The following is a 13,580-nucleotide window of genomic DNA, read 5'->3' on the forward strand; positions in this document are numbered from 1 at the left end:
TCGGGGCCGCTTGGAGGGCGGCTGCGCGGCTGATGGCGCAGGATGTCAGCCGCGCTGCCCTATTGCAAGTGTGCGACCCGGTGGACCTAATCAATGCAGCCGCCGGCGCCTTCAACTCCCCGTACCTTCGGAGGCGCGCGGCCGGCACTCCAACCCCAAGCGACAAGTTGTCCCTGCTGCGGGCCGCCGAGTTGTCCATTCTCTGCGTCATCAACCGACTGGTGATCTACAGGCCGCAGGCCGCCTGCCGCCTCGCAAAACTGGAGGACTTTGCAGCGGCCCTGCTCTTGCGCACGGCCAAAACGGCCGCCGCGGCCCGCGGCGGCGGCGGCGGCGGCGGCCGCGGCGGCCGCAGGGGCAGGGATGAAGCCGTCTCGATTGCCGACCTCCTCGATGACCTGACACGTATGCTCAAGGTCCTGCCCCTAACATTCCAAGGCTTGGCGCTCGCCGCCCTCGGCTGCCCAGGCGCCCCCAGCTTCTCGCCCGCCTCGTCCGCCGCCAAGTCGTTCGCGGCGTCCCTCCTCGGCCTGCACCCCCGCCTGCCCGACCTCCTGGCCGGCATCATATCAGACCACACGGCGGCAGCCTGCAGCGGGGCCGAGGACAGCGCCAATATCGTAAGGTTTGCGTACGCCACGCTCTCCCACCTGGCGTCCTGCAGCGCCGTAGTCGCCGAGCACGTCGCCGCATCGCCCTCGCTCGCGCGGGCGGCGGTCTCCGCGCTCCAGGCCGGCGACGCCGAGCTCGTGCAACGGGCAGCACAGTTCCTGAGCGGTGCAGTGGCCGGGCCCTTTGAGCCCAGCACCTGCGCCGGCGGGCGGCTTTCACAAGCGTGTCTGGACAGAAGAGTTGCCCGTGCCACATCGCTGTGCAGGTTATTCCCCGACGCTGCGCTGCCGGCGCTCGCGAGGGGCCTTTGCGTCCTGAGCGGCACCGAAAACTGCACGGCCGCGGCGTTCAGCGTGGCCGCGCTGCTCGACCAGCTGACAGTCGAACGAGAGCAGGCAGCGGCCGCGCTGTATACGGACGCCTCACTGCGCCCGGCCCTGGTGTCTGCGCTTGAGCGCCGGCTCGTCTGGTGGCTCAACAGCTCCTCACTCCGTGTGGCGCCCCGGCGCAGCTTGTTCGCGGAGTCCAACGTGTACAACGCGCCTGAAATGGGCATCCTCCGGAGGCTGTGCCGCACGCCGCCGTCTGATGACGACAAAGCTTTGACCGTTATGGCGTCAATTCAGACCGCGATCGCGGCCCGGGAGGGCGGCTGCGTTGTGGGCACGCCGCGCGGCGAGCTGATGGAGCACGTGCCATGCCTTGAAGCGGCAGCAAGTGACGAGAGTGTCGAGAAAGACACGGTCGATGTGGCAGCGACCTCTGACCTTGAGGCGCGAGCCGACGACGGCAGTGTTCCAGCGAGGAAGACCAGCTGTGCTGCAGACCCGCAGCCGCATGCCTGCAGCGTGTGCGGCAAGGCGCAGGGGCCGGACGGCCAGCGCCCGCACCTGTGCAGCGGCTGCCGCAAGCCGGGGCTGCGCTACTGCAGCCAGGCGTGGTGAGCTGCAGCCGGATTGTACAGGTCTGACCTCGCAAATTGGCGCTGTGGATGCAGCCCCCGCTGCTCAGCTCGCGTGGATACGTATTGGTTGTGATGCATGGCCGGCCCCTTGCCGCTGCTGCCTGCCAATCCTGCGACCCTCCGCCCCACCCTGCAGCCAGCGCGTCCATTGGAAGGGCGGCCACCGGCAGGAGTGCAAGGCGCTGCAGCAGGACAGGGCGGCGCGCTCAGCGCAGCAGGGCAAGCAGACACGCGTGCGTGTCGTCGGGCCGTTGGGGTTGTCTTGATGACCTGCAAAGTGCGTGCTGTCGCTGTTCGACGACAGGCCGAGGGCGTGAGGGTGTCCCCATCCGTCACAGCAGCATGCCCTTGGCTGCATGGGTTTGATGCATAGCGGCTGCGGAGTTTGCAACGTGTGCATGAGGGCATCGAAGGTGTTACAACACAATATTGAGGGATCAAACGGGGGTACGGCGGCTCATCGGTCCTGGACGCCGCTACAAAATATATGGATCAGAAAGTCAGAGCAACAGGGGCGGCAAAAGTGGCAGGACAGCTGCTTGTGATGCAGCGGGCTCGAGTGCGTGCGCGCACTTGCCCCACGCTGGCAGGGGGACCAGCCCTGAGCCGCAACGGACAGGGAGGCTGCCAATTGTACTAAAACAACGCGGCGAGTCAAAAAATCTGATCGGTGCCCCATCGCCCCCCCTGTGGTGAAAAGGCCGCGTTCGATGTACAACAAACAGCGTGCTGCGCGTGTGCAGCTGCGTCCGGGCGGCCGGGCGGCCGGCCATCTTGAGAAAGTTTGTGGTGGGGCGCAGGGGTGCGCCTGCCTTGCGGGCTGGCGAAACATCAATTTCGAGGGTGAAGCCCGGCTGCGCAGCGCAATGGGCGCTGCCGCATTATTGGCCTGTAACCGTCGTCGACAAAATGCATGCTCCCGCCATCAGCTAGCCGCCGCCGGGTCGGCGCCGCCGCCCTTCGCAAGAACCCCGGCCTCCGGCTCGCCCAGACTGCGCCAGCGCAGCTGCTGCGTCAGCAGCTGCTGGTCCTGCGCCCCGGCTGCCAGCTGCAGCTCCAGCGCCGCGCCCGGCAGCGCCGCGACCGGCGGCGCGCCGGAAGTCACGCGGCTGCGCGGCGAGGGGGATGCTTGGGCCTGGTGCTGCGGGATGTCGAGGACGGGCAGCTCTCCATACAGCACAAAGCGCAGCAGCTCGTCCGGCACCTGGGGTGGCGCGGCGCGGCCGGGGTAGTGGTGGAGGGGCGGTCGCTGAAGGTCAGCCATTGATTCTACATCCTTGACGCATGGGCGCGATGAGTACCTAAGATACCGTGTTGGATCACCCAGCAACGCCCCGCTTTCAGGTGCGCTCGCGCTCTGCAGATTGCATCAAGTTTTGCGCGTGGACTGGTGCAATAGATCACCCGCCACCGCGGGGCGAGCGCCGACGGCGCAGGCGCACGAACCTGCACGCCCGTCAGCGCGCGCGCCAGCGGCGCCCCTTCCAGCCGCTCGTCCGCCGCCAACCGCTCGCTCATCTCCGCGTGCAGCGCGCGGTTCGATGACGTCACCGCCAGGGCAGCCGCGAGGGCACCCTCCAGCAGGCCCTTCACCTCAACCTCCACCTAAATGCGATGAGGGGCGGGCCGAGCGGTTCAGGGGCGCGCCATAACCCTTGGCAGAATCAGCTGACTTGTTGAGTCGGCTTGACGTGCCAGCCCAGCCAGGGGGACTGGCTGATCAAAGCGTGCGCAAGGGGGAACGGCGACCGCAGGGCGCGGAGACGTCAGCGCACAACGCAGCCCAATGCAGAGGCGTGCGCCAGGTGAGGCATGCGGAGCCGGAGCCTCCCTGCCGCCACGACAGGACCCAGCTTGGTTGCCAGACCAAACGCGATTGCCCCAGTTCCGATAATTTGTGGCAGCTGCCTACCAGCTTCCCGGTGTCGCCCGAGTCCCGGACGGACAGCCAGCCGTCGTCGCCGCCGCCCGCCGAGAGCACGCCAACATTCAGGGGCCCCACTGCAGGGCTCAGCCCGTACTCGCACACACTGATGAGGTGTGGGGAGGAGGGGCAAGGCGAAGGCACGTCAAAGAGCAAGATTAAGGACAAAGCGCAAGGGGCAGACACAGCGAAAGCGGGGTTGAGCGTGAGCACGGGTGAAGCCAGACAGGCGAGCGCACTGGCTGTGCGTCAAGGAGCACGTGCACCCGCTGTACGCGACAGCAGGTGCACGTGCTCCTTGCAGGAGGGTGGCTGGCGTTGCACCGGAGCGCATCCTTTGCCGAAGGAACACAAAGGGGGCCCTTGCGGCAGTGCGCCCTTGCAGCAGTGTGCCCGGCCGCACCTCCTGTAGGCGAGGTCTGTGGCGCGGCGGATGTCGTCAACGGCGCCAGTGCTGACGGCGGCGCAGGTCAGCAGCTCCGCCGCGCGGCCGCCCATCAGGATGGCCTGATGAGAATTTTTTTTTTTTTTTTTCGTTTTGAGGGGTTGATGGGGGGGAGGGGAATGAGGTGGGCCGCCACTCGCCTGAACACTCGACAAACCCAGCTGCAATGTGGGTGCATTTCGTCTGCGCCCCATGCGTCCAGCCGCGACAACACCCCCAAGGGGCCGAAGTCAATAAGAATGCGCGAGCACAGACTGCAACAGTGCGGGATTTTTGACTGACAGCCAAACGCTCGGGCCTCTTCCCGTTGCAGCTTCCCACCAGCTGCCCGCGTATCTCCCGGTCAAACATCAGCGCCCGGTCCTCCGACTTGGGCGGCGAGTAGGTGAACCCCAGGGCGCCGCCAGTCCTGGGGATGATGGATAGCTTCTCCACCTCCGGGGACCCGGGGAGAAGCTGCGCCACCGCGGTGCACACGAGGGCGTGCCCGACCTGGCAGCGCACGCAATATGATGTGCAGAAGTTTGAGCCGGGACCAGCGCCGATGGGACGACACCATGAGACGCCCGGCTTCACCGCCGTAGCGGCCCGCGTGTAAGACCGCACAGGCGCCGGCGCCGCCGCCTTTGCGACCAAATGATTCAACCGGGCCCCACTTCCTCTCTGGATGCAACCAGACTTTGCACCCTGCACTGGAAACGCACCTCGTGCCGCGCCACCACCTCCTTCTCGAGGCCGGCCAGGATGGAGCGCTTCTTCTCGATGCCCGCCACTGCCCTCAGCACCGCCACATCAAACTCCTCGGGACCCACCAAGGACTGGGGTCCGTGAGAAGGGACGTTTGCCATTGTGTTTGTGTGTTTGTGTGTGTGTATGTGTGTGTTTGTGTGTGTGTGTGTGTGTGTTTGTTTGTTGTGTGCAAGCGTGCGTGCGTGGATGCACCCGACATATTGTTGTACACGAGAGCGCCTGCAGCCATGGTTCAGCATGGTGAGAGGAACGCAATACAGCAGGCACAAACTACGCGCGCACCACCCTTCCCGTGGTCGCAAACCCCTGACACCCACGATGATGCAGGGTCACCAGAGCGCCGCCGCACATGCGCTGTCCTAGGGCTCGCGTTGCGGCCGGTGCCCACCTTGTTGCGGCGCCCCGCCAGCAGGGCCGCCTCGTTCACGAGGTTGGCCAGGTCCGCCCCCGTGAACCCCGTCGTCATCGCCGCGATGGATGATGGCGTGACCTCGGGCGACAGCGGCAGCCCCCGGCGCTGGAGGTGCACCTGCGACCGGTGAGGGCCCGGTGCCAACAGCGAGCGGTAAGTCACGCTGCATCGAGAATCAGGCAGCGTCCGGCTAAGAAGCGCGGCCACAACCGTCGTATTTCCATATGGTGAGGGGCAGGGGCAACCTCGGATCAACTAGGAATGCAGTTTTTGTACGTGCTGAGTCTGTTCCCAGTCACCAAGGAAGCACAGCAGCGCCCACCCTGAGGATCTGCTCCCGCCCCAGCCTGTCGGGCCGCTCCACTGGAACGCGGCGGTCAAAGCGCCCCGGCCGCAGCAGCGCGGCGTCCAGCACGTCAGGCCTGGGGTCGGCGGGTCAGACAGGGGAGCCTCGAGGGGTGGATTGAATAACATATACTAAACCACGGGAGATCTTAGAGGGAGCCCTGGTGGGTGAGCCGCTGCATGGCAGTTCGTGAGCGTGCTGCGACGCGCCAGGGGCCCTGGGCCCTCAGAAGCCCAAAGACGCCCCTGTCGCAGCGACCAATAACCGTACCACGCCTTTATCACAACAAGTGTTGAGCGTCCCCCACCTGTTTGTCGCGGCGATGCAGATGACAACGTTGTCCTTATCGGTCTCAAAGCCGTCCAGCTCTGTCAGCAGCTGGTTGAGCGTCTGCTCGCGCTCGTCATTGCCCACGCTGCGCAGGCGGCTGTCACGGCCCTTGGCGACCTGGTGGGTTGGTTGGTTGGTTGGTCACTTGATCAGTTGGTTGGCTGGTTGGTTGGTTAATTGGTTGGTTGATGGTCCATTGGCCGAGGCAGAGCGCGCGTGGGCTTGCGAGAGAAGGGAACGCAGGCCGCATGGCACGACGCGGGCTGCGTTGGCGCCCATGACGCGCAGAGAGCGCGTTCACTGCTGCCCGGGTGCCACGGCTGCCTCGCGCCACACCCGGCTGCCTCAACTGCACCGACAACTCAAGACACGTATGCGATGGCCTCTCGCAACTACCCTGCAAGTCCAAGGCCCTTCCTGTACCCCACGCACCAACCAGACGCTGTGCCGCTACCAGCCCCCCACTGCCACGCCCAATTTTTGGTGCACATAGACAGCCGAAACGTGCACATTTCAAACCCGGTGCACGCTCCCAAAACAACCCACCGCGTCGATCTCGTCGATAAACACGATCGCGGGCGCCTCCTTCCGCGCGTTGGCGAACAGCTCCCGCACGCGCATCGCCCCCATCCCCACGTACAGCTCCACGAATTCGGATGCCGCAATGGAGAAAAAGGGCACGTCCGCCTCGCCCGCGACGGCCCTCGCCAAGAGGGTCTTGCCCGTGCCTGCGAGCACACGCAACGCGGGCGCGGTTTGGGGGCGGGAGGATGCGCGGCAAGAGGTTTGGGCGGCGCAGAGGGTGTCACGTCACGATGTGGTGGGGTGGGCCAGGACGGCGTGAAGGAAAGGGCCTCGGCAGGAGGTGGGGCGGCGGCGTCATGGGGTGCGCGGGGTGGGGGTTTCAAGGGGTGTCAAGCAGTTGCTGACCTGGCGGCCCGACGAGCAGCACGCCGCTGGGCGGGCGCGCCCCCAGGCGAGAGAACTTCTCGGGAGCCCTGAGGTACTCCTGGTGTTCGCGCCAGGGAGTGGGGGTGGGAAGGGGCGCAGGGAAGTGCGGGGACCATAAAAGTCAGAGGGTCCAAAGAGGCATCCACTGCGGCCCTGCTGATAAGCTGGCCAATGCTTGAGCTGCGTCCGCGCCAGCTTCAAGGGGCAAGACCATACCGCTCAGCTGAACTCCGACCACTTCAATGCATTGGTATCAAGGGTGCAAGACAATGCAGTCAAACCCCGGTCAAACCCCTGGTCAACGTACGCACCACGATCTCCTGCAGCTCCTCCTTCGCCTCATCGACCCCCGCCACATCAGCGAATAGCACCGTGCTGCCGCCAGCCCCGCGCCGCGCGCCCTCCGCGCCCGCGCCGCCGCCGCGCGCGCCGCCGCCGCCGCGGTGCTTGCGGCCGGTGCCCTTGGCGGGCAGCTTGATTGGCAGGCGGTTGAGCGCGCTGAGAAACAGCACCGCATACAGCCCATACACCTGGCGGTGCAGACGGCAGCGCGGGGCTTGGTGGGTGGGGGACTTGGGGCCAACAGACTCCCCGGCAAAAGAAGACAAGCAGGCAGCTGTTGTTTCATGACAGCTGTTGAGTCACGAGGCAACAGCAAGAAAAGGCACACGGGCAGCTGTTGAGTCATGGAGGACTTGCAAGAAGCTGCCGGTGTGCCTTCGTTTGCCGAGATTTGAATACAGATCGGCCGCCCCGCAGCATGCACGGTGATACCACGCAGCTGCTGCAGCGTCCAACCATCCGCTGCGCCTTCTCCCCTACCCCCCCAACACCGCCTCCCCTAGCCCCACGACGCGCCGCCGCGAGCGCCACGCGGTGCCCCACCATGACGGACAGCATCCAGTTGCCGCGCTTGTCCACCGCCCCAAACGCCACGCCGTTGCCCTCAAGCACTGAGTACGGCAGGCTGTAATCCGGGGGCCGCACCGTGGAGAATGACACCTGGGGTGACGGCATGGATGCGGGGCGCATGGGACAGCGCAAAAGCAAGGGTCGATAGGAGGCGGATGGGGCCACGAAGGTGCTGCAAGCTGACGTGGAGCGCAGCTGGCGCCAGGAAGACCGCAGCACTGCGCGGCGCACATTGCGCGCCTCGGGCCCTTGTCACGGCTGCGGTGCGTTGCGAGAGCCAGCGAGCTACTCTTGAGCTCTTGGCACCCGACCAGCCCCTAAGCCAGCTGTCGAGTCGAGGGAAATCGGCACCCCTGCAGCAGCCCCCGCCTGCCACTGCGCCCAACAGTCCGCGAGAAACCCCGGCCCTCACCCGCGCGCCCTCCGCGCCCGCAGGCGGGTCGCGCAGCAGGCTGCTGTCCGGCTTGAGGGAGAAGTTTATGTCCAGCCCGTCCACGGACACCGACGAGACGTCGTTGGCGCGCACGCGCCGCACAAACTCGCTGAACGGCACCTGGGAGGAAGCCAAGGTTGTGGGGTGGAGCTGGTGGGGGGCCGTGCGGGGTGGGGCGCGGCGGCTGGGCCTGGGCTTGGGGCAGCCGCTGGCATGGTGATCGCACCACCCACGCCAGCGTCTGGTTGGAAGGGCGAGCGCATGCATGCACGGCGGGCTCTGTCACACGGATGGACCCTGGGGCGCCGCTTGCAGCGGCAGCAGTTGCAAAACCTATGCTGATGTGGGCGGCCGCACCTGCAGTGTTATGGACTCTGGCCGCGCCCCCAGCCCCCGGCCGCCGACCGGCCACAGCCGCACGAGGAAGAAGAGGGCGACGACGTTGAGCAGTATGCGCCACGGCTGGCTGATCTGGGCGTTGGCGAAAGCGCGCTGGAGCCACGACTGCTGCGGACGCCCTCCGCGCTGGCGTCGCCCGCCGCCGCTGCCGCCGTCGCCGCTGCCGCCGCTGCTGTTGACGGTGCTGCTGCTACTGGTGCTGGCTGAAGCCCCCGACGCCGCCCGCTGTGCATTAGCGGATGCTTGCTCGTCTTCACTTGCGCTGCCGTTGCTGGTGCCACCTGAGGCAGTGTCGGGGTCCTTGCTGGCCGCACACGCGGCCCGTGGCCGACGCGACGCGCACAGAAGCGTAGCAGGACGACCGAGGCAGGCGGGCAGGGCACGGAGACCATCATAGGGGTCGCTTGGCTGCGGTGTGGGGGCGCAGCGCCGCCGCGCAAGAACAGGCACGCGCAGCGGGCGCAGCGGCGCCGCTGCTGTAGGGCCCTGGGTGGCCACCGTGCGCATGCACGGTATTACTGCGCGCATGAGTGACTGCTGCGGCAGTGCGGAGACAGATACGAGCCCTTGCCAGCAGTGGTGTGGATTTGATGGTTCCCGATCTACGGCACAGAGCGCAAAACGGAGCGTCGGCAAAACGTTCAGATGTCGCGGGTCGTGATATTCTTGGAAGGCGACAGGCAACCGGACTGGAAAGTCCCGGGTGTGTCGCTTCCTCACTTGGGGTCGGTGCTGTGCTGGGGCGAAGGTGCTGGTTCCGGCAAAACACTGCGTTGGCGTCCCTCTGCACAACGCACCATACATTTGGATACACCTGGCGTTAAATCGTTCACTTCAGTGAAACCGGTCTGTTTGGGTTGGTTGGCCTAGCATCACACTCCTCTACACGAAGGGCACCGGTGCGTGTGCACGCGAAGCTGGCTGTTAGCCAGATCTTGTGGACAAGCTAGAAATCCGACCGCTGGGTGGAGCCAACCAAAGCGGCACGCTGGCAGGGTGTCTTCGCAGCGGAACGCAGACCAAAGCAGCTCTCTCTGGGGCCCGCGGGCCATGCAACGGTGTTGAAAGACGATCCGAGGTTCAACAAGCTCTCCTGCAACACGTTGCGCGCCGCAGGACGCACCTGCGCGGCGCTGCTGCTGCCGCTGCTGCTGCAGCCTCTGCAGAGGGCTGCAGGCTTCACGGCTTGGTGCTCGGCGCCTTGTACGCCACCTGTGCACCACCCAGGTCACACCTCTGCAGCAGACAGCTCGATCACGCTGCTCGCATCATAAACTAGGTCGCGACCAGCAGGCGGGATGCTCGACTACTTTGCGATCTTTACAAAGGGCGGCGCCCTGCTGTGGACGCTGCAGTTCACGGCCGCGCTGAAGCACAGCCCCATCGACGCGCTCAACGCGCTTGTGCGCGGCTGCCTGCTGGAGGAGCGCGCGTCAGACGCCGCGTTCACGTACCAGCCCAAGACCGGCGCCGCGCAGTCCCTCAAGTGGACGTTCCACAACGTGCGGCGGCGGCGGCGGCGGCGGCAGCGCTGCTTTTGGGGCCTGGGACACGCTTGCAAGCTTTGCTGCATCCGGCTTCTCCCACCTCAGTGCAGCAGGAGCTCTGCATGCAAGCCACTTCACTGCATGCATGGGCGCCCACTGGTTCTTGTTCAAGGGCAATGCAGGCGTCGTGCACGCAAGGATGCACGCCTGCATGAAAACCAGCTTGCGGCCCCATGACATGCCCCCCCTGCCCTGGCTCTCTCCCTTCCTTGCCGCCACCACAGGGTCTCGGCCTGGTGTTTGTGGCGGCCTACCAGCGCACGCTGTCGCTGCTGTACGTTGACGAGCTGCTGGCCACTGTGAGGGACGCCTTCGCGACGGAGCACTACAAGTGAGTGGGAGCAAGGACCCTGTATTTTTGAGGGGAGGGCGCCAGGGGCGATGCCGTCCGCCGAGAAGCACTGTACTCTACTTTACTCATGCGGCCGGGGTTGGCAAGGGGGTGGGCGATGTGCATGCTGGGCGGCTCTGTGCAAGTTTGTGCATGCGCAAGTGTGTCTGTTTGTGTGCGTGTTGCGCACGTGAGAGAGAGAGAGAGAGAGACAGAGAGAGAGAGAGAGAGAGAGTGTGTGTGTGTGCGTGCGCGCGCGTGTGTGTGTGTGTGTGTTTCAGCAAAGCACTGTTTGAAACAGAAAAAGCATGGGCACCGGCATCTCACAGGCCGCGGCGCTTGGTTTTGGGCGCATGCCTACGCATGCAGGCCCGGCGGCTATGACTACTCAGCGTTCACACGCACGTTTGAGGCCACCCTGAAAGACTGCGAGGCGCGCTCGGACGCCTCGCGCCGCGCCGCCGCGGCCCCCGCGCGCGCCCCGGCCGGCGCCAAAGGCGGCCAGCAGCGCGGCGGCGCCGGCAAAAGCGGCGGCGGCGCCATGGCCGGCGCGGCGCAACAAAGCGGCGACGCCGACGACGATGCAGATGACGCGGCGGCAAAGCCCGCGGCCGTCGGCAACGGCGCGGGCACGCCGCTCGGCAGCAGCAGCAGCGGCGACGAGGACGAGGGCGCGGCCAACAAGTCTGGCGGCGGCTTCGACATCAGCAAGCTCAAGGCGAAGAGCCGCAAGGCGCTGGGCGGGCCCAAGGGGCGCTCGCAGGTGCGGCGTGGGACGCGGGAGGAGGAGGAAGAGAAGAAGCGGGAGACGGCGTCGCCCGACAAGAAGAAGAAGGTGCGGGGGCCGGGGCGGCTAGGGGGCAGGTGGTGGGGTCTATCGGCGGGGACCAGGTGTCCGGTCAGGTCCTGGGGTGGCGGCAGACGCCGGCAGCTGCAAGAGGGACGTGAACAACACGTGCCTGGCAACGCGCCACCCCAAGGTTTTGCTACGTGTGCATGCCGGTTGTCAGCAAGCAGATGCCCATGCCCGCGCCGCCAACGCCCTCCCTCGACGGCACGACCCCGCAGCAAAATCGCCACTGGAACGGCGGCGCCGGCGGCGGCAGCGCCGACGACCTCCCTCGCCTCGACTACTCCGCAGCCACCGCCAACGGCGGCGCGAGCGCAGGCGGCGCGCCCCCCGCCGACGCGGGCGCGAGCCGCATGGAGGACGACGAGGACGACGGCGCAGAGTGGAGCGACGAGGAGGAGGACGCGGCGGCTGGGGCGGGCGCCAACGGCAGGGGCGCCGGCGCGGCGGCGGCGGGGCCTGCTAAGGCGAAGGGCGTGCTGGGCAGCTTCATGAGCAAGCTGGCGCTGAGGTGGGCGCCAGGCTGCGTGCGCGCACGCGTGCGTGCGTGTGTGTGTGTGTGTGTGTGTGTGTGTGTGTGTGTGTGTGTGTGTGTTGGGGCAGGGACCGGGGCCAGGGCTTGCCAGCCTTGCGCCCTTCTGTGGCATCCTTGTCACAGCATTGGGGGGTGAGTGTCACGCAAGCGGCGCTGCAGCGCAGCGCCGTGTGTGCGGAAGCGACGGGACCGCCGGCTGACCGCGCTGCCCCGCCATGCAAACCGCCACGCTGGCGCCTGCAGGGTGGCGGGCAGCAGCGCGCTGTCGCGCGAGGACCTGCAGCCGGCCCTAGAGGACATGCAGCGCAAGCTGATGGAGCGCAACGTGGCGGAGGAGATCGCCGTGCAGGTGCTTCGCGAGGGGGACAGTTGGCGGTGCGGCGTGAGGGCATGCGTTCGCGTGTGCGCGGGCGGCAGGCGGACCAGTTCGGCGGGTCGTCGGGGCCGTGGCTGGGCTGTGTTTGCAGCCTGGTGGGGGCGATGGTCCCCTGAGGCAGCGGCGTCTGCGCAACAGCAGCGGCGGCGCGCCCGCGGCGGCGCGCCCAGGGGCGAGGTCACATTTTCGAGCGCCCCCACTCCCGGCCCTCAGGTGTGCGAGAGCGTGGCTCAGAGCCTGGTGGGCCAGAAGCTGAGCAGCTTCACGGGCGTCAAGACCTTTGTGCTGCGCGCGTTTGAGGATAGCCTGTCCGGAATCCTCAACAAGCGGGCGGTGGATGTGCTGCACGACGTGCAGGTGCGGCGCTTGCCAGCAGGCTCGGCATCACACATACACTCAAACACACACGCACATACGCACACATGCAGTACATGCCAGTGTTGGCTGTCTAGATTGAGGGTTGCCTAGGGCCTTATTGTTGATGAGACTGGTCATCCCAGCAGCAGCAGGGCAGATGCATACAAGCCCCGCCCCCCAGCCGGGCACAGCCACCGCCCTGACACGTGCCTTGCGGCGCCGCCCCGCTCCTGCCCCGGGCCTCTCGCCCTCCCTCCCATGCAAACGGCCGCAGCGCCAGCGCGCCAAGGGGCGGCCCTACGTGGTGGTGTTTTGCGGCGTCAACGGTGTCGGCAAGAGCACAAACCTCGCCAAGATCGCCTACTGGCTGGGGCAGCACGGTGCGAGGGGTTCGACCGTTTGACCGGATGTGCTTTGGGCAGCAGACCATATGAGGGGGCTTGATACATTTCACTGGGGTGCTTCGAAGGGGTGGCTCCCTGCCTCCCTTTCCTTGTGATGATCTGAGGGCTCAGGGAGGGCTATTTCGGAGGGTCGACTGGACCGTTGCTCTGTTGGGGGTTTGCGCTTTGGGAGGCTGCGGCATTGCAGGAAAGCTGCTGCAGCCTCTCCTGCCTTGGTTGCGTGTTGAGCTAGCCGCCCTGCACTCTGAGTCCACACCCGGCGATTAGCCCAGCGGCCGCCGACCTGGCCTCCTATAATGTCAGCCTGGTGCTCAACCAGTACCCCTGAAGCCAGGCAGGATAGCCAGGGCCACTGTGACCTTGCCTTTCATCCCGTCGCGCCTCTCCGTTTTCCGCGCAACAGGCCTCAAGGTGCAGCTGGCAGCGTGCGACACGTTCCGCGCCGGCGCAGTGGAGCAGCTGAAGACCCACGCCATGCGCCTCGGGGTGCGCTTGGGCGTACCTGTTTCGACGCGCGGCCGCTCCTGCTTTCCGAGTGCATTGCGCGGCGCCGCCTGCCTGGAGACCGCCGCGACGCGCTGCGGGCGATGAGCCGCGCGCCAGCGGCTGCAACATGCCGCCCGCTTTTGGGAGTTGATGGCGCACACGGCGCCCGGCTCCGCGCGCTTCATCATCTGCAGCCCCTGTCCCGTCATCCCCCCC

General features: G+C 66.5%; 2 protein-coding genes across 2 annotated transcripts in view; one reads left to right on the forward strand and one right to left on the reverse strand.

Moving 5' to 3' along the window:
* Positions 1–2,501: 2,501 nt before the first annotated feature.
* MNEG_1565 (cell division protease FtsH) lies at positions 2,502–9,282 on the reverse strand (the record flags this gene model as incomplete). The annotated part of the gene is made up of 16 exons (XM_014049955.1): positions 2,502–2,780; positions 3,023–3,181; positions 3,489–3,606; positions 3,904–4,007; positions 4,267–4,437; positions 4,650–4,763; positions 5,084–5,224; positions 5,430–5,529; positions 5,761–5,900; positions 6,330–6,511; positions 6,714–6,792; positions 7,046–7,264; positions 7,620–7,736; positions 8,059–8,199; positions 8,437–8,759; positions 9,276–9,282. 16 exons carry the CDS (start codon positions 9,280–9,282, stop codon positions 2,502–2,504), a joined length of 2,394 nt encoding a protein of 797 aa, XP_013905409.1.
* A 494-nt stretch (positions 9,283–9,776) lies between these two features.
* Positions 9,777–13,580, forward strand: part of MNEG_1566 (Signal recognition particle receptor subunit alpha) — a gene marked incomplete at both ends in the record, with an annotated part of 5,843 nt that continues 2,039 nt past the window's right edge. The window contains 8 exons of the mRNA XM_014049956.1: positions 9,777–9,980; positions 10,250–10,356; positions 10,726–11,191; positions 11,425–11,717; positions 11,985–12,090; positions 12,331–12,474; positions 12,749–12,854; positions 13,282–13,364. Of these exons, the coding sequence (XP_013905410.1) occupies positions 9,777–9,980; positions 10,250–10,356; positions 10,726–11,191; positions 11,425–11,717; positions 11,985–12,090; positions 12,331–12,474; positions 12,749–12,854; positions 13,282–13,364 (1,509 nt within the window). The remainder of the gene's footprint in view (positions 9,981–10,249; positions 10,357–10,725; positions 11,192–11,424; positions 11,718–11,984; positions 12,091–12,330; positions 12,475–12,748; positions 12,855–13,281; positions 13,365–13,580) is intronic.

This window comes from Monoraphidium neglectum, assembly GCF_000611645.1.
Source record: "Monoraphidium neglectum strain SAG 48.87 unplaced genomic scaffold scaffold00159, whole genome shotgun sequence".
NCBI lineage: Eukaryota > Viridiplantae > Chlorophyta > Chlorophyceae > Sphaeropleales > Selenastraceae > Monoraphidium > Monoraphidium neglectum.